The 25,796-nt window shown below is 44.3% G+C and overlaps 1 protein-coding gene across 3 annotated transcripts in view; it reads right to left on the reverse strand.

Moving 5' to 3' along the window:
• Positions 1-474: 474 nt before the first annotated feature.
• LOC132872303 (calmodulin-regulated spectrin-associated protein 1-B-like) overlaps positions 475-25,796 on the reverse strand; it is a 120,518-nt gene continuing 95,196 nt past the window's right edge. For all 3 annotated transcript variants that reach the window (XM_060907058.1, XM_060907057.1, XM_060907059.1), the window contains exons 10-18: positions 7,977-8,068; positions 7,792-7,870; positions 5,440-7,678; positions 5,221-5,360; positions 4,797-4,999; positions 4,246-4,348; positions 4,001-4,110; positions 3,328-3,446; positions 475-3,178 (exon numbers count right to left, since the gene is read on the reverse strand). In XM_060907058.1, coding sequence (XP_060763041.1) covers positions 2,882-3,178; positions 3,328-3,446; positions 4,001-4,110; positions 4,246-4,348; positions 4,797-4,999; positions 5,221-5,360; positions 5,440-7,678; positions 7,792-7,870; positions 7,977-8,068 — 3,382 coding nt within the window. In that variant the 3' untranslated portion in view covers positions 475-2,881. The remainder of the gene's footprint in view (positions 3,179-3,327; positions 3,447-4,000; positions 4,111-4,245; positions 4,349-4,796; positions 5,000-5,220; positions 5,361-5,439; positions 7,679-7,791; positions 7,871-7,976; positions 8,069-25,796) is intronic.

The raw sequence follows: 25,796 nt of genomic DNA on the forward strand, positions 1-25,796 counted from the left end.
AGTCAATAGAAAAAAAAAAAACGCCCAACCAGATCAGTTTGCTTTGGCTTGTCCATTTTGTACTACAGTAAAATTGGCATGGCTCTATACCTACCTCTCACGATGCAAAGGTTTGTGTCCCTCACACACTACATAAGTGACTGACCATCCAGCAAATACTGGAGATCATGAAACCACAACTGATGATAAACTACCTGTTGCTATGCTACATCTGTGACTTCAGTGGATTGTCAAGGATACAGCAGACACAGTCAGGTAAACTCTCCTTACACTCCATGTCTGACCCACAGAAACTCCAAATAAATAAATAAATAAATAAAAACCTGAAATGCTCATGAATGGATGCTCATAAAATCATGAAAAACAAAACAAAATGAAAACAATGTCAATGACATCACATGATAAACCAAAAATAAGTTTATTGAAAATGTATTAAATTCTCTGTGCCCATGTTTAAAATAAATAATGGTAAGGTGGATAGAGTAACATGACCAAAAGTACAGTGTTGTAAAGGAACAGTGAGCAAAATCAGTACAATTTTAGAGTGTATATATAAATAAAAACAGACATGATATACAAAACTGTAATTTAAAAGTAAGCGAATGCAGCAACCTATTAGAACCAAAATCTGAAGTACACCTTCTGGAAAGTAGTAGTCTGAAGAGTTTTCAGTGGGCCATTAATTTTGCTTGTCTGAATTAAATACATTAGTGTCTGTTTAAAGATTTTAGTGTAATAAGCAGTTCAACAAGCATTTAATGCTAATGTTTTTAGCACAAACCTTGTGTGCCCTTCTATCCTTAACTATCACCTTTTCTAAAGAAGTAAAGTGCATGTGCAACACTATCTTGATCCTTACCACCAACTCAAACCAAGTGTTTTAAAATGATTAAACAAGGATGCGGCAGTGTTGACACTCCCCCGTCTCCCAGAAATGTTTTAGGCTACATCCACACGACAACGGCAACGAGATTTTTTTTTTAACGGGTAAAAAAAAAAAAAAAAAAAAATCGCGTCCACATGGGCAACGGATCAGTAAAATATCAGGTCCATATGGCAACGCAACGCTTGCTGAAAACGATGCAATACACAAGCTACACCTCTACGTGCGCTGTAAGACGGTCCCATCGGAGACACCAGAACAATAGAAGAAGTAGGACGCATGCGCATGTAACGGGTTTATTTTTTTCCACTTGCCATTGTGTGTAGTGGTGGGGAAATTCTGCGCTGGCCCTTTAAGAGTGCAGGTAGTTATGGGAACGAGGCGCTGGCCTCTTTCAGTTCGTTTTGGAAATGTAAGCGCCAATGCCACTGGACGTTTGCAGCCCATCCTCAGCAGTGTATTTGTGTCTCATTTCTTCAGAATAAAAAGACTGGAGAACAACACAACGCAATGTCTGTTACACGCATAAACCCCTTCTTCTACCCGGTGTGAAGCACTCACAGGAACAAACACACAACAACAAGAAGAAGATGGCTGCGACTCCGCGAGGAAATCGTGTCTTCTGTGTGTACAAATTAGTTTTATTAGTGTGCATAGTTTTATATAACTTAATTTTCTTATTGTGTGTGAACATTTTGAAAAGCAGTCTTATCCAATAAAAAAAGAAATTCAAGAAATGGTTCAGTTACTTGTTTATTTAAAAGAAAAGCTGTATACAAAAGTGAATGCAATGCAGTGGTTCATACAAAACAGTCTGTTGAAGGGTCTTCTGACCCTTTTCCCCTCTGCCTCCGTTATAGTCAGGTAACTGTTGCTTTGTGTGGAAGGCTGTACTTTCTGTTCATCAAAGCAGGTGGAAATTGTCTGTCTGGCAGGTCAGTCAGGTTAATGTGTAAACAATTTCAATTTCTGTTGTTGTTACGAATGATGCGCGCAAGAGTGCTGCTTGTTCTAGTCATGTGGTTGTGACGTCATCGTAAACAAATCTGTTCTACTCATCCAGACGACTTCGCAACGGCGCCGTTGCCAGATTTTTTCACTCTGGAACCCGTTCTCAAAAGATTTCGTTTTGGGGCACCCAAAACGCCGGTGCCGTGTGGACGCCAGGCCGAAACGATAAACAATTTTATCAGATTCACCTGAATCCGTTGCCGTGTGGACAGGGCCTTAAACATGGATAGATAATTAGACAGCAACTGCAAAGGAAGTAACTGATTATTGCATGATAAAAGCACTAAAACGATCATGAGTGCACCATTGTCAAGGACGCAGCTGTCCAGTGGAGAAATTACTACCTGTAGTATTCGAGTAGCAAAACAAAAGAGCATCTGAGACATGAACCGAAGCCTTTCATTCCCTATTTAAAAAGGTCCATCATAGTCCTATGCAGCAGTGCTACAGCCGATTTGCTTTTTAAGCGCTGAATAAATAGGACAATAGTACCATGATGTGTGAAGGCCAACCACATGTATGACTGGGATCATCATACAGTGCACAGAAGACAGTTTCAAAGCAGCATGTTTTTTTTTGGGGGGGGGGGGGGGAGTCAGGCAACTTCCCAAATACTTTTCTGTGTGAATTGAGTTATGATCTTCATAAGCAGCAGACTATTTCGATGTAGCTGTCTCACAGCCTCTTTTACAGTAAAGAGACAAAATATCTGCTGATCAGAAAGGAAAACTCTGCTGTGTGAGCTTACCAAACTAAAAATGTCTTTCAAGTAACAAGAACTCAACCAAAAGGCTGTAAACTTCAGGTATAGAACAAACCCTGTACCATGAACTGATCAAACAAGGAGTGTTGACCGTCCAGAGATTTATTCATACACAGCCAGTCTTGATGCATCACAAAACAAGAAGTTGATTGTGGACATCTGTGTGGTCTTTCCAAACGTACAGGCGGTACAACAGCGTTGCTTAATTACAGTTCCCAAAAGCTTCACTTTGCATTCTTTTTTGGCACAGCGGGCCTCTTGGCCTGCCAGAGGTGATTATGAATGGTCAGGGCATCCACACTGACTGACACAGTCTTGGCAGGTATGACGGTGAACTGTTTCCGGTCTGAGCTGTACTTGTAGAGCTTATCAATCATCTTTTTGGTGATGCTTTTAGGCCCAGTGCCCGTGAGCTTGTGGATCTCCTCTGTGTCAGGAAAGTACGAGTAGAGTGCACGGAACTGGCAACCGCCATCACGGAAGAGAATCATCAAGTGGTTCGACTCGCACTTCTCAATTTCCTGCAGGTAAGTGTGCAAAGCAATTCTTTTTAAAAAGTCTACTTCACAAACTGTTCCACAATGGTCCAATTAAACATGCGAGTTTTAATGTATAAAGTCTTTCAAGTTATAAAGAGATGAGATTAATCTGGTTTTGGATGAAAACAAACCTCGAGAATGGAGTTCCTCTGCGGTTCATTTACTTTTCCAGCCAAGCAGCAGTGAGAAATGGCATTGTGGATTATCGGCTTATTGGACTTTGCGCTTGGCTCCTTGAAAAGTTTAGGTCCTATAAATAAATAAATAAATAAATAAATAAAGTTAGAAACTGTACAAAAAAAAAAAAAAGCTCCTTTAACCTCCTAGGGCTTAGTGGTCACATGCGTGGACAGCACTTTATGGAAATTCGGAACAAGAATCCACATATGTGGACATACTTTTTCTCTAAAAGTACAGCTTATCAAAAGATGATGCTTAGTTTTTATTCTAATCAGGTTCTAATAAGCCCAAATAGCAAAGAGAAATAAAAAATGCATGTAAAAAAACAGCTTGGGCCTTAGGAGGTTAAGAACGGAATGTTATTTCTAAAACGTACAGTTGCAGTCACAAGTTTACATACAGGAACATGAATGTCATGGCAATATTGGGCTTTCAATGATTTTCATTTCAAATCACTGAAAGCACCAATATTGCGATGACATTCATGTCCCTGTATGCAAACTTCTGACTGCAACTTTAAGTGGGACCCTGCTAAACATGGAAAGCAAGTTATCTTTTTAATACCCTTGTTAAATAGAGGTTAGTATTTTCACTGCTTCTACAGACAGAAGTGAAATATCTTACCAGTATATTCCGCCATAGGCACTGATGTAATGGAAGACGCAGTAGAACCGTTATCCCAGTCGTGCTCTGTTGTCCGACTGAGGATTGAAAACGACTCCACAGATTCCCCACTGTTCATAGAAACAGCATGCCAATAAGAGCAACAGCGCATGACAACATTGAGAGGTCACAGACTGGATTAGTTAGAATTAGAATTGATTTTGAAAGCATGATTAAAGGCAGGCATACACGTGCACACAACGTACCACTGAGACCCTGCACCTCCCGAGTTCACACTGTCTGCTTCAGTAGTGGCCACAGAGGCCAGCGAGGGATTAGAGCCAGACTGGGCACTGATCAGGTTCTCATCTGGAAATCGAAAACACTTTCAAATTTTTTAAAAATAATAAGTATCGCTCCTAATAATATTCAAATAAAATGACGGTCCTTTAAGAAATCTAAACAGTTGCTCCAGGTGTCTACAAGTATTGTCAAGTTAAACTGACTTAAAAACAAACAAACACTCAATGTAATTTAAGAACACAAATTTTAAGAAATATTCTTCACACTCAATTTCGTCCAACTTTCTTCATAATGACACTATACACATTTAACAAGAGGTTCTATATCCCCTTCGGACATAACGTGCACAGTTGTACACATGAAGTTCCATAGCATTTTTCCTTGTGTCCGAAGGGGTTATGATAGGGTGAGAAGAAACTAGTGTTTCTTAGAATTACTGTATTCTTGAAACAAATAAGGGGTCTAGTAAAGGCTCATGTTGAAAGAAAAAAATAGAAAGAAAAACAAAACTTACTAGTAGGAGTGCATTTTGGAAGCGTGTCTGTGGAAAGCTCTTCCTTCAGTACAGACTTTGGTCTGTGCTTCTTGGGCTTGGGTTTAGGCTGTTCCTGCTCTTCTGACAACTCTTGCTGTTTCTTTTTCAGGTACTCTTGTTTTCTTAACGCTTGTCTGGCTTTCTCTTCCTCTTTTCTGATTCGCTCCTCTTTAGCTTTACGCCTGAAAGCAAAGACTGACAGTTAAACATATTTCAATGAATTTTTACTATGGTGATTAAGAAAACAGAAAAAAAAGCCTTGCTAAATCTTGCAGCACAGAATCTGTTCTTATATGTAACATGGTGCAGAATTTTTCATTTATTAATAACAGTATTAACATCTCTAGATTAAGCATTCATGTATACACAATTTTTCTAAGACACTACGGAGGCTGGGAAATACCTGGCTTCCTCCCTCTTGAGTTCACTTTCTGCCTCTAGCTGCTGCTGCTTGCGCAGTCGAGCCTCCTCTGCCTTCTTCTGTTGTTTCAGGAGAAATGCAGCACGCTTTTTGGCCATTTCATCCTCTGCCTTCTGCTCATCCTGAAGAAAAAAAAAATTAACAAGTGACTGAGATGCAGTCTGTATCGCTGCATGCATCTGAAAGGTATCAAGCCAATACCTTGAAGAAAAAGCCCATGCCGGTTTTCTTTTCTCCATCCACTGCATCAGTGGGTACTTCTAATACATCAGAATTGCCCTCATCTGACTGGGCTATGTCTGACAGGTCCACCTCGATCAGATTGGCCTTGTTCTTCAAGCGGTCCTCAAATCCAGGACCAATATCAAAGGATTTCTCAGGGTTCCGTAACATACTAGGCACATCAAGAGTTGCTCCCAGTGCAACAGAGCTTGGTTCCCTTGAGACCGTACGCAAGTTGGCTTCATCATGTAAATAGAATGTGGTCTTTGTTAGTGTTGCCTCAGTCTGATTGACTGTCTCATGCTCTGCTTTGGTGGTCCTGCCCCCTGGACTTGCTCGAGCAGTGGGCCTTTCAGTGGGAGTAGGTGTAGATATTTCCTGACCTTTGTTGTAGTCCTTGGACAGCTTCAACTCGGAAGGTTTGGAGCGGAACCGTGCAGAGGTCAGCTTGGGGGGCTTACGAACTACAGGGCTGCCGCTTGGCTCCACAAAATGAATAGCTGCTCGCACCTTTGGTTCATGTGAATCTCCTCGGTCATCAACAGGGAGTGAGGCAACACCTGGAAGTGACTGGATGTTTTGCTTCATAAGTAGGTCCTGCTGGAGAGACAATTGCATCATCTGCTGCTGAATGCTGCTGATGGTCTCGTTAAGCATTTCTGTGGAGTGGTTACACTCATTAAGGTCTATTTCTTCATCCATGTCTAAGGCACTCTGTGGTATAGCAGCTGCACTCCCCCACTCAAGAGATACTTTCTCTAGCTCCTCAGTACCTTTCTCCCCATCTCTCACTGCATCAAGACAGGAGTCATCTTTTGATGACCGCTCTTTATCACCATTAAACTTTTGGCCATTTTTCAATTTGTCTAATCTGAAGGACCGAGGGAGTGTGTCACTCTTGCCTTTTTTCACAACAGGCAGGAAAGCTTTTCCAAGCTGGAGTCTTTGCCTAGCACGCAAGACCTCTGTCATCATCATCTGCGTCTCAAAAGCACGGCGCTTTTCTTTGAGCTGCATGTGCAACTGTACAAGCTCTGAAGTAAGCATGCTGCTCTTGTCCTTGGCCTGTTGTGTCAGACTCTGGTCCCTTTTTATCTGCCATGAGGTGAGGGGAAAAGGGAAGATCTCTGAACCATCTGGTGTTGTCCTTTGCGAGCTGCTGGTACTGGAGCCAGTGTCTTGATTGCTGCTGAACTTCTGCTTGCTTTGCTCAGCAAATCTGGTGATTCTCACAGTGCCACTGGTCACACTACTGACCTGTGCCTGAACAATGACAGCAGGGCTGGAGCACCTACTTCCTTCATCCTTATCCTCATGCTCAGTCACACTCATGTCCTCTTGAAGCTTTGCAGATTCCTGATCCTCTTCATAAAACTGTCTCTTAGGTGGATGAAGTTCCTTGGTTAGTTCCGCATCCTGATCTTCAACTGTCTCCACAGTCTCTGTGTTGCTGTCAGGCAGGACACTCCAAGCTTGAACAGGCCTCTTGTCTTCAGTCATGGACGAATGCAGGTAGAATGCAGGAGACTGTTCAGCAGAAGACCCAACACTGGTTGTGACTATGGATCTGAAGACATCAGCCTCTCCTGCAGATGGAGGCACAGATTCATTGGATTTGGGTTCAGAAGCCATCTCAAGATCAGATCTTGAGCTGGCATTGAAGATCCAATTAAGGTTGTGTGGAGGTCTTCGTCTAGCTGAGGCATTGGGACCCTCTCCAGCACCACTTCTCCGTGTTGACCCACGCTGTCGTCCCTCTCCAGATTCTTCCTCTTTATTTAAGCATATAGGCTTTTCTTTTGCTGGTTTAAGGACAGCAGGCATCAGCGGTTCCAGGTAGAAACTGGCCGTTCTGGAATCTGCAGGAGGTTCCTCGTGTCTGCCCCATGTGCTTGTTTTAGCACTAGAGGTAGCACATGGATGTTCTACATTCCCAGAGTTTGACAAAGTAGCCTTATTTTCAGATGATGACCCCTGAATAATGGTCATTGAATCATCATAATCATCTTCATCCAAGCTAACATTTCTAAGAAGCCCGTGACCATTGATCCATCGAGGACCACCTGAGCTTGGATGACCCTGGTGTTTGGGCGTGACAGTAGAGGCCAGGCTGTCTGCACTGATGGAGCATGTGAGGCTCGTACTGTCACCTGAGGCCAAGTCAGAATTGCTGTCCGTGGCACAATGAAGAACGTAGCGATTCAGCTGTGATAGTGGCCTGGTCAGGATTACAAGCAAAACAAGTCATATCTTGGTCAATTGATTAACAGTGTAGAATCAAGCATGTTCATTCATGCAAAACATCAAAAGACAAAATTAGTTTTTTTATACCTCTGTCTTTTTTCTGACCAGGTCACAGACCCACGAGAATGACTTGCCTGAGTCAGCGAATTAGAACGATTTCTCCAGCCTGTTTAAAAAAAAAAAAAAAGGCCACACACACACAGCCACTGTGAAAATAAATAAATAAATAAATAAAAACCTAAAAAAAATTGCTATAAATTTTACTGTCCTACCTGATGCATCCTCTCCCTGCTGAGATTTTTGCTGTCTTCGTCTCAGTGGTAAAAGTGGATATGAGGGACTAAAAGTGGAAATCACCTTATTACTGAAACAGAACACATTGTCACTATGTCAGCAAAAAAAACAAATTTAGGGCAAAGGACATCCAAGCACATTCACGTCCAATATCTCTCTCTCTCATGGCTGGGCAAATATGGACAACTAGTTTTTCATTTGCTTCAGGGACAATTGCTCCCAGGAGCAGTACCAGACAATCAATCCTTCCAAGTGTGAGTACTCTCTAAATGACACAAAAAGATTCCACTGCCACAATTAGCTTCATGCTACTGTTTTGTAATTCATAATATGCCCCATTTGCCAGCCAATAACCTGTTTATTAAAAAAAAAATTATATATATATATATATATATATATATATATATATATATATATATATATATATATATATATATTTACAGAGGCGATTCTAGAGTCTGTTGTGGCCCCAAGCAAAAATTTCCAGGGGGCCTTTCTGACCAGTGTTCATCACCAATATGTTATAAATAATCTGACACCAACGAAAAATGTATGAAACCAAAAGTTTTTTAAATTCCAAATGTGAAAATACAATGGTAAAGAACAATAAAAAACAAAATAAATAAACAAAGTTGTTACAGTACATTGTAAATAACTTGGCATCATATAAATCTCATCTCATCTCATTATCTCTAGCTGCTTTATCCTGTTCTACAGGGTCACAGGCAAGCTGGAGCCTATCCCAGCTGACTACGGGCGAAAGGTGGGGTACACCCTGGACAAGTCGCCAGGTCATCACAGGGCTGACACACAGACACAGACAACCATTCACACTCACATTCACACCTACGGTCAATTTAGAGTCACCAGTTAACCTAACCTGCATGTCTTTGGACTGTGGGGGAAACCGGAGCACCCGGAGGAAACCCACGCGGACACAGGGAGAAAATGCAAACTCCACACAGAAAGGCCCTCGCCGGCCACGGGGCTCAAACCCGGACCTTCTTGCTGTGAGGCGACAGCGCTAACCACTACACCACCGTGCCGCCCGCATCATATAAATATAAAATAAAAATATAAATAAAATAAATAACTTCAAAATAACCTATATAAACTTAGTACAAAATATTTTCAAATATATATATTTTTGAGACATTTCGGTACATAAAACAGCCCTTGGGCCCTGACTCTCAGGGGGCCCCAAGCAGTTGCCTGCCTTGCCTGTTCACAAGCTGCGCACCTGTAGATTTAGGCACTGCCTAAAAGCGGAGCTCCCATCTGTTTCTGGGTTGTAGAATTTTCTTATATCATAGCCAGTCTCTTTTGTTTTATTTCTTTACTGGCTAGCACTGGCCACTAGGTGGTGTGTATGACCGGTAATTACTAACACGGGCCACGAGGCGGTGTGTATGACCGGTAATTACTGACACTGGCCACGAGGCGCTGCGTATGACCGGTAATTACTGACACTGGCCACGAGGCGCTGCGTATGACCGGTAATTACTGACACTGGCCACGAGGCGCTGCGTATGACCGGTAATTACTGACACTGGCCACGAGGCGCTGCGTATGACCGGTAATTACTAACACTGGCCACTAGGTGGTGCATATGACTGGTAATTACTAACACTGGCCACTAGGCGGTGTGTATGAGTGGTAATTACTAACACTGGCCACTAGGCGGTGTGTATGAGTGGTGGTACACGTACAAGGACAAACCACAAAAAAAATCGACTCGATGGGTTTACCATTTTTTCTTAAGTATGGTGCTCCGCTCCGCTATAATAAATAAAATCCACACACCCTGATGCACAAACAGACAAGAACATAACCAATCCTCCAGTCATGCAGAACTTTTACTTCCCCACCCATCTTGATTTTGGTTACCCATTATCCTCACTGAATTCGTGCACATGCAAGTCATTTATTGACACTGCACAAAGCTTACAAGTTCTGACTAAAATTTGCATGTTTCAGATTGCATGACACATGTAATCCAGCCCAAGGTTTATTGCACATGCAGAGTAGCATTTAATGACTGAAAGAAGTTGTTCAAGAGTCATGCCTGAGCAGAAAAGTAAAAAAAAAAAAAGCTAGTGTTGACAGGTTACCCAAGTTTTTTGTTACCTGTTCAGTGTCTATTTAGAACAAGTCTTAAATTGTGTCAGTGTTGGCACTTATTGACCTAAAGACAAGAAACAAAAGGAGTTATTCTGCTTCCAAAAATGTAGTTGAAGGCCCATCTCCCTCCCTCCAACTATCTTTTAAAAGCCATAAATTTTGCAAAACAAACAGGTCCCATAAGGAAATTCCATTTGTAAAATGTGATGAGATTTAAAAGCTTGCAAGGTGATTCACCATATATGTAACAGATTAATACAAAATATTTCAAACATGAGTAGTTCTATTTGTATTGAAGCATCTCCACTTCGCGAGAAATTTGATTGCTGTATTGTGCATAATTTGCATGTTTTTCAGCAGAGATGACTGGTGTTTGTATTGTGATTGGTAGTAGTCGGAATACTCGAGATACATTTATAGGAGGGTCACAGATAATTGAACAGAAATCAACTAAAAATGGCTTCAGTGACTGCACAAACAAGATTTATAATGATCATATTTTAAAATGTTATTTAAAGCTTGACGGCCTTTCAATTTCATAAAATCGATGAAATTTAGCTCCCTCTGAAATATGGTCATTTGTGATATGTTTATTTCTGTAATATCTCACAAAAATATCAAGCTGTTCTGTGGCTGGGAAGTTATTTAAAGTAATAGAGACACTTAACACACCAAAGAGGCACGATCGAGCAGACGGGTACTGCAGTGCCTTGCTGCGACAAAGATCAGGGAATCTCCAGAAACCAGAAGTGCGCGCACAATGTCTAAAGCTAGGACTTTTACATCACTTCCAAAGGAATACAGACAAGCCCATTCACATAACATGGCAGTTTATTTAGAAATATTATGGTATTAGTGCAGTGTTCTTTTGTGGAACTTTACAATACTGAAAAGGTTTTAAAATAATACTGAGACCTAAATAAATTCACTCTTCTTTATGATTATGTGAAGAAAAAACAATCTGGCAGATGGATGGTGCATTGTATTGTATACAACCCCAATTCCAAAAAAGTTGGGACAAAGTACAAATTGTAAATAAAAACAGAATGATATGATGTGGACGTTTCAAAATTCCATATTTTATTTAGAACAGAACATAGATGACATATCAAATGTTTAAACTGAGAAAATTTATCATTTAAAGAGAAAAATTAGGTGATTGTAAATTTCATGACAACACCGCATCTCAAAAAAGTTGGGACAAGGACATGTTTACCACTGTGAGACATCCACTTTTCTCTTTACAACAGTCTGTAAACGTCTGGGGACTGAGGAGACAAGTTGCTCAAGTTTAGGGATAGGAATGTTAACCCATCCTTGTCTAATGTAGGATTCTAGTTGCTCAACTGTCTTAGGTCTTTTTTGTTGTAGCTTCCGTTTTATGATGCGCCAAATGTTTTCTATGGGTGAAAGATCTGGACTGCAGGCTGGCCAGTTCAGTACCCGGACCCTTCTTCTACGCAGCCATGATGCTGTAATTGATGCAGTATGTGGTTTGGCATTGTCATGTTGGAAAATGCAAGGTCTTCCCTGAAAGAGACATCGTCTGGATGGGAGCATATGTTGCTCTAGAACCTGGATATACCTTTCAGCATTGATGGTGTCTTTCCAGATGTGTAAGCTGCCCATGCCACACGCACTAATGCAACCCCATACCATCAGAGATGCAGGCTTCTGAACTGAGTGCTGATAACAACTTGGGTCGTCCTTCTCCTCTTTAGTCCGAATGACACGGCGTCCCTGATTTCCATAAAGAACTTCAAATTTTGATTCGTCTGACCACAGAACAGTTTTCCACTTTGCCACAGTCCATTTTAAATGAGCCTTGGCCCAGAGAAGACGTCTGCGCTTCTGGATCATGTTTAGATACGGCTTCTTCTTTGAACTATAGAGTTTTAGCCGGCAATGGCGGATGGCACGGTGAATTGTGTTCACAGATAATGTTCTCTGGAAATATTCCTGAGCCCATTTTGTGATTTCCAATACAGAAGCATACCTGTATGTGACGCAGTGCCGTCTAAGGGCCCGAAGATCACAGGCACCCAGTATGGTTTTCCGGCCTTGACCCTTACGCACAGAGATTCTTCCAGATTCTCTGAATCTTTTGATGATATTATGCACTGTAGATGATGATATGTTCAAACTCTTTGCAATTTTACACTGTCAAACTCCTTTCTGATATTGCTCCACTATTTGTCAGCGCAGAATTAGGGGGATTGGTGATCCTCTTCCCATCTTTACTTCTGAGAGCTGCTGCCACTCCAAGATGCTCTTTTTATACCCAGTCATGTTAATGACCTATTGCCAATTGACCTAATGAGTTGCAATTTGGTCCTCCAGCTGTTCCTTTTTTGTACCTTTAACTTTTCCAGCCTCTTATTGTCCCTGTCCCAACTTTTCTGAGATGTGTTGCTGTCATGAAATTTCAAATGAGCCAATATTTGGCATGAAATTTCAAAATGTCTCACTTTCGACATTTGATATGTTGTCTATGTTCTATTGTAAATACAATATCAGTTTTTGAGATTTGTAAATTATTGCATTCCGTTTTTATTTACAATTTGTACTTTGTCCCAACTTTTTTGGAATCGGGGTTGTACATACTCCATTACTCCAGAGTGTTGAAAATGCTTGAAAACAATGGCAAATGCAGGCTTGAACAGTGAGTTGGTACTCTCGGGTAGCTGGGAAAATATTTTATTTTAGCCTTCAGGGTCATGGTTCAAATTACATGGGAGCTGAGCTCCCATCGAGTGAGGAAAATGAACGCAGTAAAATCATACATCTGTGGGGGTATCTAAAAATGCATCATCATGATATTTTAATCACAAATAAAGCTCATTTTCCTTCAATATACTGAGTAATATTTACATTAAAAGATAGACAAATGGCCTTAAATAATAAGAATAAACATGGTTTCCAAAAGAACGCATTACAGCTCGGTGCATACTCTGGTGAATGCAGCACCACCAAGCCACTATGAGCGCAAACTATCCTTTTGAGAGCTTGCGAACGTTGACAGACACATACGTTAATCCTTTCAGAAGAACCGCTTGACCTTGGTTTCATCTGTTGGTTAAGTTTTCAAGAAAAAGGTAAAAGTTGGAGTTGGAGACAACTAGCTACCATGCCACCCAAAAAAAAAAAAAAAAAAAAAAAAAAAAAAACCAGCGGCCACTACTGGTGCCGACATCGTGCTCAGCCCTGACATGTTTTGGTACTAGTAGAATGCATTCTCCCTCTGTTTAAAGTGTAGGCTATCGGAAAATAGCAAAAACAATATGTTTAAAAAAAAAAACACACAAGACGACGGTCATCACTATCCCCCGCCACGAGCATTTTATGAACCTCTTAACACTGACGCCCTTATAAGCCCATTGCTTTAAGATTAACTTATGATGTCGTAAGTGCTACGACACCTTCATAAAACACTACCCAGCTTTTTTTCATTAGTATAAACACGCAAAGTTTCACTGATGTAGCTTATGTAGTTTCTGAGAAAACTTGTCCAGATTGCGTCCACTTGTACAAAGTCCAATAACCAAAAAAAAAAAATAATAATAATAAAGAGCCATAACTCTGAAAATAATTTCTCGTAAATTATTTTCAAACTCAACTTAGATCATGAATAGTAGTATGAGCATGCAAGTTTTAGTTTAATTTGTCACTATTTACAACTTAAGGTACAATAATATCTCATCTCATCTCATTATCTCTAGCCGCTTTATCCTGTTCTACAGGGTCGCAGGCAAGCTGGAGCCTATCCCAGCTGACTACGGGCGAGAGGCGGGGTACACCCTGGACAAGTCGCCAGGTCATCACAGGGCTGACACATAGACACAGACAACCATTCACACTCACACCTACGGTCAATTTAGAGTCACCAGTTAACCTAACCTGCATGTCTTTGGACTGTGGGGGAAACCGGAGCACCCGGAGGAAACCCATGCAGGCACGGGGAGAACATGCAAACTCCACACAGAAAGGCCCTCGCCGGCCACGGGGCTCGAACCCGGACCTTCTTGCTGTGAGGCGACAGTGCTAACCACTACACTACCGCGCCGCCCGTACAATAATATATAATAATATATTAAGTGAGCTAAATATAGTTATATAGAGACAAAAAAAAAAAAATCAGGGTTATTTATGATAAAAGCGTGACAGGAGGAGGATACAGGACTTGCGTCCCAATTGACAACCTTCCCCTATTGTAATAACATTGAAAAATACAGGAAATACTTCTTAGAACTATTTTACGTTATGTTAAAATCAATATGAAATAGCAAGAGTAGTGAAATGGTCTAAAAGTTATAACGTTAAATATTTTATCAAAGAATACTGGATTTATTCATTATATAATGAGTAACTTAGGTGGCTGATAGGATGATAATATCTGGTGATAGTATTCAGAAATTAGTTTTTTGAATTTCGCCAAGGACATTAGACTTTTTAAAACTGCTTTGTGTTAAAAATTCTGAAATAGCAAAAGTGGAATGGTCTAAAAGTTATAACATTAAATATCTTATCAAAAGTACTAGACTAATTCATTATATAATGAGTCACTGAGGTGGCTGATAAGATGATAATCTCTGGTGATAGTTTCATTGATGTAGCTTATGTAGTTTCGGAGAAAACTTGTCCAGATTGAAACGGACGGACAGAAGGACTCCATTCCTACATCTCCCAGCACACTTCGTGGCGGGAGATAAAAAAAGACTACTGTGTGTATGCAAGTATAGCCTAACGCAGGAGTTCTCAACCTTTTCTGCTCTCAGGCCCACCTATTCATACTTGTTACAAGTCAGGGCCATTAAAAAAGATCCCCAATTATTTTGGCTCATCTATTCTATTAGAATCTAATAATCTATTGTAAAGTGTATTAATGGGATGCAACATCACTCCCTATTACAAATGGGAGTCCAGGAATTAAATCAATGCAATAAAACAAACTGTTTTTAATGGTAGGTATTGTATTTATAACTGTATTGATGTGCCAGAACCCAACATAAAACCATGCATGCAGGGCATTCTCAGTCAAAAGAGATTAATGATCCAAAAGTGGAGTCTGGACAATTAAACACAAGAACTTATGCTACGTTCACACTGCAAGGCTTAATGCTCAATTCCGATTTTTTTGTGAAATCCGATTTTTTTGTGAGGTCGTTCACATTAACAAATATATGTGACTTGTATGTGATCCTCAGTATGAACGAAAAGCGACCTAAAAGTGTTCCGCATGTGCATTGCAGGATACGACGATGTCACACGCAGTGAGCATGGCCAGTGTTTACGGAAGTAACCTAAAGTTTCCTGTGTATGACAGTAGCCAGCATGGAGTACCTGGCGATGATGCAGTTGTTGTTGTGACGGAGCCAGAACATGCACAATAGCCTGATGTTAAGGAGGAGGTTGAGAAGGAAGAGGGCAAGGGTTTTGGCTCAGGCGTTCTGCGGGGTAGTGACTGCAACCTCCGTTCAAAGGAACATCAAAGCCATATTTTTGTAACTTTTTTTGAGAGACCTGCCGCCTACTTCAGCACAGAATAGTGACGTTTGTGGCTTGTTGATGACGTGCAAGTCGGATGAATGTGACCTGGCGGTTCAGACTGAAGTCGCATATGAAAAGATCGGATAGGAATCGGAATTAGGACCACATATCCAAACGGCCTGGGTCGGATTTGAAAAAATCAGATCTGTGTCGTTCATATTGTCAATAAAAGATCGGATACAGGTCACATATGGACGAAAAAATCGGATTTGAGTCACTTCAGCCTAGTGTGAACGTAGTGTTACAGCTGTGTTTGTGTACAGCAAACAAGCAAGTTATTAAAACCAATAAGTACACTCAAAAGAAGTGGATATAGAAACCACTCAGTGGGATAGATCCTTACACATTAACAAAGAAGGATTTTTCCTATGAAAGAAAAATTTACTTGCTAAATTTGACATTAGTAGGATAAATGTTTATCCTATTGTAGCCGTAACTAAATACAAAGACAATAGTTCTGCATACTATTAACTTAACATGAAACTCTACCAAGGACGGTCCCAAGCCCGGCTGAAAAAGGAGGAGGGTTGGGCATGGGGCTAGCTACCCCACCCCGTTAAACAAAGCTAGCTACAAAAATGCCAAGAAGAAATCAAGACATCGTAGTCCTGGAAAGAGGGGGATCGTCAAGAAGAGTTATGACGCCGTGTGGTGAAAGCCGGAAATTGGAAGCTACAAGGCCGACCACCCTGCCCTCTGCCAGGGCACCAATCAACATCAGTGCATGGAATGTCAGGACCACATACAAAGCAGGGAAGGCAGCGCAAGTTTCTGCAGAAATGCGCAATTAACTAACACTGCTTGGAATCAGTGAAACGCGATGGACACAATCTGGACAGACAAGGCTAACATCAGGGGAGATGCTGCTGTATTCAGGACATGAGGAGGACAAATGCCCCACACACCCAAGGAGTAGCTCTAATGTTGTCCAAAGCAGCACAGAAAGCACTCATCAGATGGGAAGCCCATGGTCCGAGGATCATCACAGCATCTTTCCGAACAAAGAACAGGAGAATCACCATGAAATGTCGTGCAGTGCTATGCCCCTACAAACGATGGCATAGAAGAAGAAAAACATCAGTTCTACAGTAGGCTAAAGACCATCCTAGAAAACCTCAGCAAGAGACACGTCAACATCCTAATGGGAGATTTCAACGCTAAAGTGGGAAGTGACAACACCGGGTATGAAGAGGTGATAGGGAGACATGGCTTGGGTAATATGAAGGAGAATGGGGAGAGGTTCGCAGACCTGTGAGCTCCGCAAACAGACGGGGGCAGCGTCTTTGTGCACAAGAGGATACACAAGGCAACTTGGGTGTCACTGGACAGTACCACCGAGAACCTGTCATGGTCCTACCTGTGGGCTTCTCTCTTCAGGTAACATCTCCACTCAGCATTACCGGCCACACCCGCACTCACTTCCTCTTATTATCTTTCAGTGACTGTCACTGGCTGTTGCCGATCAGCTGCTCTCCCCCGTGTGTATTTAAGCTGCAGTTCTCCCTAGCCCCTGTGTCAGATCGTCTGCAACTCTCAGCCTGATAACCTGCTCTGTGTTCCTACTACTCTGACTCCTGAAGATTTCCTGTTCTGTCTGATACTGTCTACTCTCCAGCCCCGGTAACCTGATCTGCCTTCTGTTCTGTCAACTCTGCCTCTTGCCTGCCCCTCCTGTGCCTTTGCCTGATCTCCAGCTCGCTCAGCCCTACAGCCACACCTCTCTGACTACGCCTGGTCCTGTCTCATCTCTGAAGCTAAGCAGGGTCGGGCCTGGTCAGTACTTGGATGGGAGACCTCAGATGTCACTACCAGCCATCCCTGCCTCTCAGTTCTCCTGCCACTGGACTTCACCCACACACATTCTTCCAACTCCCCTTTCCCCTATTATTAATAAACTGTGGTTTGAACGCATTTGATCTCCTCTCCTGTCTGTTCCGTGACAGAACGATCTGACCAGCATGGAGTCAGCTCCCAAACCCTCTGCCCTTGACCGGCTGCAGCGCACCGAAGGGGATGTCAGCCGGATGTCTGCCGACGTTACAGCCCTGATCCAGCATGGGCAACAGCTCTAGCAACAACAACTGGACCAAACACTCCAGCTGCTCATCGCCCTAGCACCCCCTGGGCCTCCAGGAGGTGCTCCTGCTGCACTCGATGCCCCGGAACCCAAGGTCGGCAGTCCGGAGCGCTTTGACAGTGACCCCTCCCAAGTCCGTGCTTTCCTGACCAGCTGCCGGTTGATCTTCGACCTACAGCCCAGAACCTTCGCGTCGGAGGCAGCGAAGGTGGCCTTCGTCATCACTCATCTGACTGGCCGCGCCCGCCTGTGGGGGACTGCTGAGTATGAACGCCGGACACCGGCGTGTGCCTCCTTCTCCCTGTTTGCTGCAGAGATGATTAAGGTCTTCGACCCGGGCTCGTCATCAGTAGAGGCATCCGGAGGACTGATAAGTATTCGCCAAGGCAGACGTACAGTGGCTGACTACTCGATCGATTTCCGGACCTTGGCGTATATGACCGCTTTAGCAAAATGGCTCACTTTGTTCCCCTCCCTAAACTACCGTCAGCCAAGGAGACTGCCCAGATCGTCTTGCAACATGTCTTTCACATCCATGGGCTGCCCAAGGACATCGTTTCGGACCGGGGGCCACAATTCGCCTCTTCTTTTTGGAAGGAGTTCTGTCACCTACTCGGGGCCACCGCCAGCCTCACCTCTGGATTCCGACCCCAGTCCAATGGCCAGTCAGAACGGACAAACCAGGAGTTGGAGAAGGCACTTCGGTGCATGGCGTCACGCGACCCTAAGGCCTGGTCCGAGCACCTGCTGTGGGTGGAATACTCCCACAACTCCCTCACCAGCTCAGCCACCGGGCTGTCCCCATTCCACTGCGTGTATGGCTACCAACCACCCCTATTCCCCAGCCAGGAGGGAGAGGTCACCTGCCTGGCTGCCCTCACCTATGCACGCCGATGCCGCCGCACCTGGTCTCAAGCCCGCGCTGCACTCCTCAGGTCAGTCACCAGCTACTCTACTGGCGCCAACCGGCGGAGGACGCCTGCGCCCACCTACCGGGTGGGCCAGAAGGTGTGGCTATCTGCCAAGGACCTGCCCCTCCAGGTGGAGTCTCGTAAGCTAGCACCTCGGTTCGTCGGACCATTCCCTATCCAGAGGATAATCAGCCAGTCTGCTGTCCGGCTTCGACTGCCCAAGTCCATGAGAGTGCACCCCACCTTCCACGTCTCTAAGATCAAGCCAGTGCATGAGAGCCCGCTGGTCCCAGCTGCTCCTCCTCCTCGTCTCATCGACGGTGGCCCGGTCTACTCCGTCCGGCAACTGCTGAAGTCACGATGCAGGGGCAGGGCCGGCGGGAGAAGAGGATGGACGGATAAGGCCGGCAGCCAGAGAGTCGCCGACTGCCATCGGCTACACCCCGACCAGCCCTCCATCCGACGGGGCCGACGTAGGGGTTCTCACCGTGCGGATCCACTTCCGGACCCTGCCCCTGCTCCAGCGCCTGACACTGAACCGAATCCTGGGCGGGGGTCCTTGGATGACGATTCTTCTGACGTTGAAGAGGGTGCGGAGGCTATGGACACTGACCGGTCAGAGGAGTTCTAACCCTCCACCGGTATTCCCCCTCCTCCCGCCCGTCTTTGGTGATCTGTGGCTAGGGACTTCTGGAGCCGTCCCTTAAGGGGGGGTTCTGTCATGGTCCTACCTGTGGGCTTCTCTCTTCAGGTAACATCTCCACTCAGCATTACTGGTCACACCCGCACTCACTTCCTCTTATTATCTTTCAGTGACTGTCATTGGCTGTTGCCGATCACCTGCTCTCCCCGTGTGTATTTAAGCTGCAGTTCTCCCTAGCCCCTGTGTCAGATCGTCTGCAACTCTCAGCCTGATAACCTGATAACCTGATCTGTGTTCCTACTACTCTGACTCCTGAAGATTTCCTGTTCTGTCTGACTCTGTCTGCTCTCCAGCCCCGGTAACCTGATCTGCCTTCTGTTCTGTCGACTCTGCCTCTTGCCTGCCCCTCCTGTGCCTTTGCCTGATCTCCAGCTCGCTCAGCCCTACAGCCACACCTCTCTGACTATGCCTGGTCCTGTCTCATCTCTGAAGCTAAGCAGGGTCAGGCCTGGTCAGTACTTGGATGGGAGACCTCAGACGTCACCACCAGCCATCCCTGCCTCTCAGTTCTCCTGCCACTGGACTTCACCCACACACATTCTTCCAACTCCCCTTTCCCTATTATTAATAAACTGTGGTTTGAGCGCATTTGATCTCCTCTCCTGTCTGTTCCGTGACAGAACCAGATCGATCATATCTGTATCGGCAAGAAGTTCAGGAGATCCCTGCAGGATGTGAAGGTGAAGAGAGGAGCTGACGCCGCATCAGACCACCATCTGATAATGGCACGATTGAAACTGAAGAAGGAATGGATGGCATTGGCAGCACAGCGTCGCAAGTACAACATATTCTCTCTGTGAGACACACACAAGAGAGAAGAATTCAGAGTGGCCCTGAACAACAGGTTCCAAGTACTGAGAGAACTGATGGAAGAGGAGGAGACAGTAGACAGCAGATGGAAGAATGTCAAAGAAGCTGTGACAACAACATGCAGCGACGTTCTCGGGCCCATGAAGTACCAACATACAGAGTGGCTGACAACAGCGACAACAAAGATGGTTCAAGACAGGAAGGAGAAAAAAAGCAAAAGTTAACAATAGCAGAACAAGAGCTGAGAAGACAAAGGCACAAGAGGAATACACCACAGCCAAAAACAGAAGGTTCATCGACAGCCTGGCAGCTAAAGCAGAAGCAGCTGTGAAGGAAATTTAGTGAATGAACATTTCTATTCTCTGTGTTTCTGTGTGTTGAGCTCAAGTGGCCTAGTGTAATCGCCTTTGTGTCCTTGGTGACTTCAGCTGGTGATAAGCAGGCTGCACATCTCAGAGCACACCAGGTGCATGTTCTAACAAAGAACCGATGTTTAGCTTCATTAGCAAGCCATGAGCTTTCTCCATGCAAGACAATTTAACCAATAGCATTATGCTCCCTTTTGGGTAGCAACAACTGAACAAATCAGAGAAGCCAGGGCAGAGCCCGCATGAGATATAGGCCTGAGCTGAGAGCAGATGTGTGCGCGGCTGTATGTGTGAGTAATTTCTACTTGTGTGAATGCTTTTCTACTATAATAAATAACTGAAAAGACAACTGCTGAGCGTTCTGAAGTGTTTATTAGAAGTTTCCATTACAATTTGGCGTCCCTGGGTGGGCCCTACGCGTCTGATCCTCGGACGACGGGACACTCCCAAGGCCACGGTGTGGAGCTGAGAACTCGGACGAGAGACCAGACTGTCAGGGCTCACCGAACCAGTAAGTGATAACTTTGCATTCTTGTGTAAAGAAATTAGTGGAAACAGTATTTAATCCTGATATAAGAGATAGACTAGACAGAAATTTGTCCTAGACAAGGAGGACTGCTAAGCTGTGGTATCATCAATATGTTTGCAGAAATGGATAAAACACAATTTTGAGACAATAAACTGTGAGTAGTTTATTGGGTTGTGTAAGAGAAATATCCGCCTAAGTGATGACTGGGTAACGGCTCACCTACTTGAGAGTGTGAAGTAAGGGGGCGTGTTTCGACGGATTCACATTCAGCGATTCGTAACTGGGAAAGAATTGAATCTTGCTCCCTTTGTTCTGTGTGAACAACTGGCCCGCTGTAGAAACGGGATAGAGAGGTTCGATTACGAAGTACCCAAAACACACCGGTGTGCACGCAAAATATTGATGAATTAACAGAGTACTGTCCTCCTCCAAATTCTGAAACAGAGAAATAGATCTTGTACACATGCGTGAGTTGTCTTTGAGGTTGTTGTGCTACATGATACATACTTTTAGCTTAAGGTAAATCAGGGATGTGATTGGCCAAGGACAAAAAAGCAGGAAGATATATAGACCCATAATGCGACACGGCAGCAGTGTGGTGTGGTATAAACAGACAGTTTCAGAGAATTTTACCCATGAGATGTTATAATGACTCAGCACCCCGTTAATGGCCAAATGGAATTCAAAGTGAGCAGTTTAACTCCACACAGAAAGGCCCTTGCTGGCCATGCGGCTCAAACCCAGGACCTTCTTGCTGTGAGGCAACAGTGCTAACCACTACACCACCGTGTAGTCTATTAATAATAATAATAATAATAATAATAATAATAATAATAATAATAATTATTATTATATAATTATATCATATAATTATTATCATGATCAGGCCAAATCCCAAACGGCTCCTGGTTGAAGACGGAGTGCACTACTGTAGAAGCCTTTTTATACTTTCTATAGGGCGGTTTTGGAGAGAGCTGGGGGGCATTTGGGATTCAGTTAATTATTATTAACAACAGAGCAGCTAGCTGCGGCTGAATCCCAAATGCCTCCCAGCTCTCTCCAAAACCGCCCTATAGAAAGTATAAAAAGGCTTCTACAGTAGTGCACTCCGTGTCCAACCAGGAGCCGTTTGGGATTCGGCCTGTTCATACGCATGCGTAATAGCGCTCGTTTATCCATCCATCCATCCATCCATCCATCCAACCAACCAAAATTTCCAGTGAATTCAAACTGGGACACACTTTAAAACTACTACCTGGAAAACAAAACTGTTGATGAATTAACAAACTGATTAATTCCTAACTTCACTCGTGTGTACTTATGTAAAGTATTAAATTAGTTTGCAAGCTAACAGTGTAATGTGTTTCTACATCCAGGCTGCTTTAGCACACACATACACACACACACACACACACACACAGCCAACATGGACTGAGAGAGGAACCCCCCCCCCCCCCCCACACACACACACACACACAGACACTCACCCAGAAGTTTCTTCACCTCATCTTCACTCATGTAAACGTTGACAATCGGGTGGTTGTTATGGCTGTTGGTGCTGATTATCCCGCTGGGTCTGGCGAGGCACAGGGCCGCCTGGAGCAGCAGGAGCAGCACGCAGCCCCCAAGTGTCCTGAGGACTGGAAGCGGCCGAGCGCGGAACTCCATCTGGCGACCCTCAGCGCCCCGCGCCGCCTCCTTTTGCCCCAGCATCGCACCTTCACTCTTCCCTCATACTGCTTTAGCAAACCCTCAGGCTCTACCCTCATCCAAAACTTGAGTGGCCTCCGGTGGGCAGCATTCCTATAGTAGGTGTTGATAACGACGCTCACAAAAACCACGCTCCGTCTCCAGCCTGTTGTCCGGTGCTTCCTGGCCGAGCTAACCATAATGCTAACAACGCCAGCTAGCTAGCTAACTTTGTTCAAGTCTTCAAGACTCGGGTCACATAAAGGTTACTCTCGCGTTATGCATAATGGGCTTTTTTTTATTATTGGTACCGCTTAACCTAGGGTAGGTTATTATGCGCACGCGTGGCTCATTGGAGTTGCCTATGGATAATGTGGTAATGTGGTCCTACCCCCCCCCCCCCCCAAAAAAATGAATTTGCATGATTCACGAGGGTCGCATTTTTATGCCTGAAAATCCGGAATTCCGGAAAAATCCGGAAGAATCACATCCTCGGTAAATGTCAGATAAATTGTTTACTAATAAGAACATACCTAAAGGATTGTTGTGTCGCATTTTTGGACATAGTCCAACCTATTCTTCTTGTGATCCTAGTAAAAAACTCAGCTATTGTTGTCATCATCTATTGATATAACCGGGTACAATGGGGAACAGAAACGGCAAGTTAGGGAAAGAAAAGAAAAAGCAAGTAAGCCTGAGGCCACATTTGCTATAATAAGAATTGGGCGTTCCTATGACAGCCCAAACATCCAGTTTATGAAAATTTCGTATGGCGAGGATTGTTTGGCACAGTTTGACATATGGATAAAGGTCTTAGGATTCCCTGAGAAGGGCAGTTTTAGTCCCAGGCAGATAGAACAGTTAGAAGGAAAGTTGAAATGGAAGGAAAAAGAAGAGTCTGCAGATAATGTTAAGTTCTTAGGGGACTGGAGGGTGTTTTCTGCATGGAAAGAAGAAACACTTAAGAGAGAGTGTACAAAAGAGAGAAACGACAGGCAGGGCTCTCACCCTCTTCTCAGTGTTTGAAATTTCAGATGGACCCTGACCTGGAGGCTGCCCCACCACCCCGACACACACTGCCTCCTCAGCAAGGCAGAGCATCACTCCCACAAGCGCCTCACCCACAGAAAGGGGGAGAAGTTGAGACAAAGAACCCCCCCCCCCCCCGAGCCTCTAGAATCTCTCCCAGCCTACCAGCCGCCTCCAGCATCAGCGCCCCCCTCGCTTCTCTGTCTCACACGAGATCTGGTCTTGCACATGGCGACGGAAGAGACACCCTCCTGGACCTGACCACATACTCACCAGTGGGTCCACAAGGCCGTAACCTAAAGTCTGAAGTCCTTCATCTTCCAATGGTGGAAGTGGCTGGAGCTGACAGCGTGCTTCTAGTCCACAGACCCTGGACGACAGCTGATATCAAGGAAAGCATGGCTTCTCTTCCCAATGTGAGAGAGGTAGGAGGGAAGAGGTTTGGTAATGAACTGTTGATATTTTACAGAGAATTCCAGCCAACCACCCACGAACTTCGCCGCCTACTCATGACCAAGATGGGTATGGATTGGAACAAGGTTTCCAGAGAGTGGCCAGAAGCCGACCAGCGGATGGCAATAGTGAGTATAGAAATACCCTCACTGCTCTCTGTGCTTGTCTGATCGAGGCTTTTCCCTTGAACATAGACATGACTAAGATCAGTGTGTGTAAGCAAGAAGATGGTGAAGTGGTGTCAGCGTTTCTCACTCGTCTCACTGCCGCGCATGAGAAACACAGTGGCCTGACTAGGCCCGTGACCCTGGCTGCAGTGGAGGGCACTCCTGAGCCTCACCAAGATCGAGCAGTACGCTGTACATGCAGAAAGGCTGTTGAAAGATAAGGAGAAGACAAAGTCAACAAAAAGAGATCAAGACCTACACGCCACCACTCTCACTCTTCTCCAGACTGCTCAGCCTGGACCTAGAGGAAGAGGTCGAGGTAAGGGCCGAGGCAGGATGACCCGGGGTGACCCATCCTGGATAAAAGGTGCAACCTGCTACCACTGCAATCAGAAGGGACACATTGCTCGAGATTGTCTCCACAGTAGCAGCCAGAGGCCCCATGAGGAGTACAGCAAAGCAGACTGACGGGCGGACTCCGGGAACGGGCCCCACACAGAGAACAGGGGAGGTAACACACACACATACCTGATGATACACATACATATAGATAGGAACATTCATATAAAACACATTAGTAGCAGCACCTGCATGCAACAGCAAGACTACACAGAAACGCCTGATACACCAGTCCAGGTAGATACACCTGAAGTTGCATTAAGTTTGTTAAAATACACAACTACTCCCTTCTCTAAACTCCCTTGTATGCCCCTCACTGTATGTGGGCATGCGTTGACGTTTTAGTAGATTCTGGAGTGGGACACTCAGTCATACAACATGGGGTACTTCCAGTAGACCCACCACTCAGCTCAAATTCTATTCAGACGATGGGCATCTCAGGACGACCTTTAACCAAAACCTTCTCAGTCAACCTCCCGTGTAAAAGCGAGGGAGGAATAGTTACGTACCACTCATTCCTTATCTCACATACATGTCCAGTAAATTTGTTAACACGTGATTTAACGTGCAAATTAGGAGTAAATCTCACATCCATTCCAGATGGACTAACTATTGAAGTAAGTGAAATGTGCGGTGTGCAGTATGGTTTTGGAAGCCCCCTGTATGCGTATGTCTGGTGGCTCTGCTCAGATCAACTCACACAAACTCCTAAACACCTTGTACAGCTCGCACACTTGAACACCTCATCAGTTGAGACAGATTATATGAAACAGGAGGATTTGCATTGCACAGCACATGTTCACCAAGGGCAAGATGTAGAGTTTGAAAAGACTTGGTTTGCAGACCCCCATGCACGTGAAAGATTGACCCTCAAAACTACATATTGGTCTAAACATTATTGTGCTGTGCAGGTCCATCTTACTCATTGTCCGAACAGCTGCATCAATGTTCATCGCAGTGCTCTCAAACATGTTATGCGCGGCCTCGTGTCTGAG

Source organism: Neoarius graeffei, chromosome 24 (assembly GCF_027579695.1).
Source record: "Neoarius graeffei isolate fNeoGra1 chromosome 24, fNeoGra1.pri, whole genome shotgun sequence".
Lineage (NCBI taxonomy): Eukaryota > Metazoa > Chordata > Actinopteri > Siluriformes > Ariidae > Neoarius > Neoarius graeffei.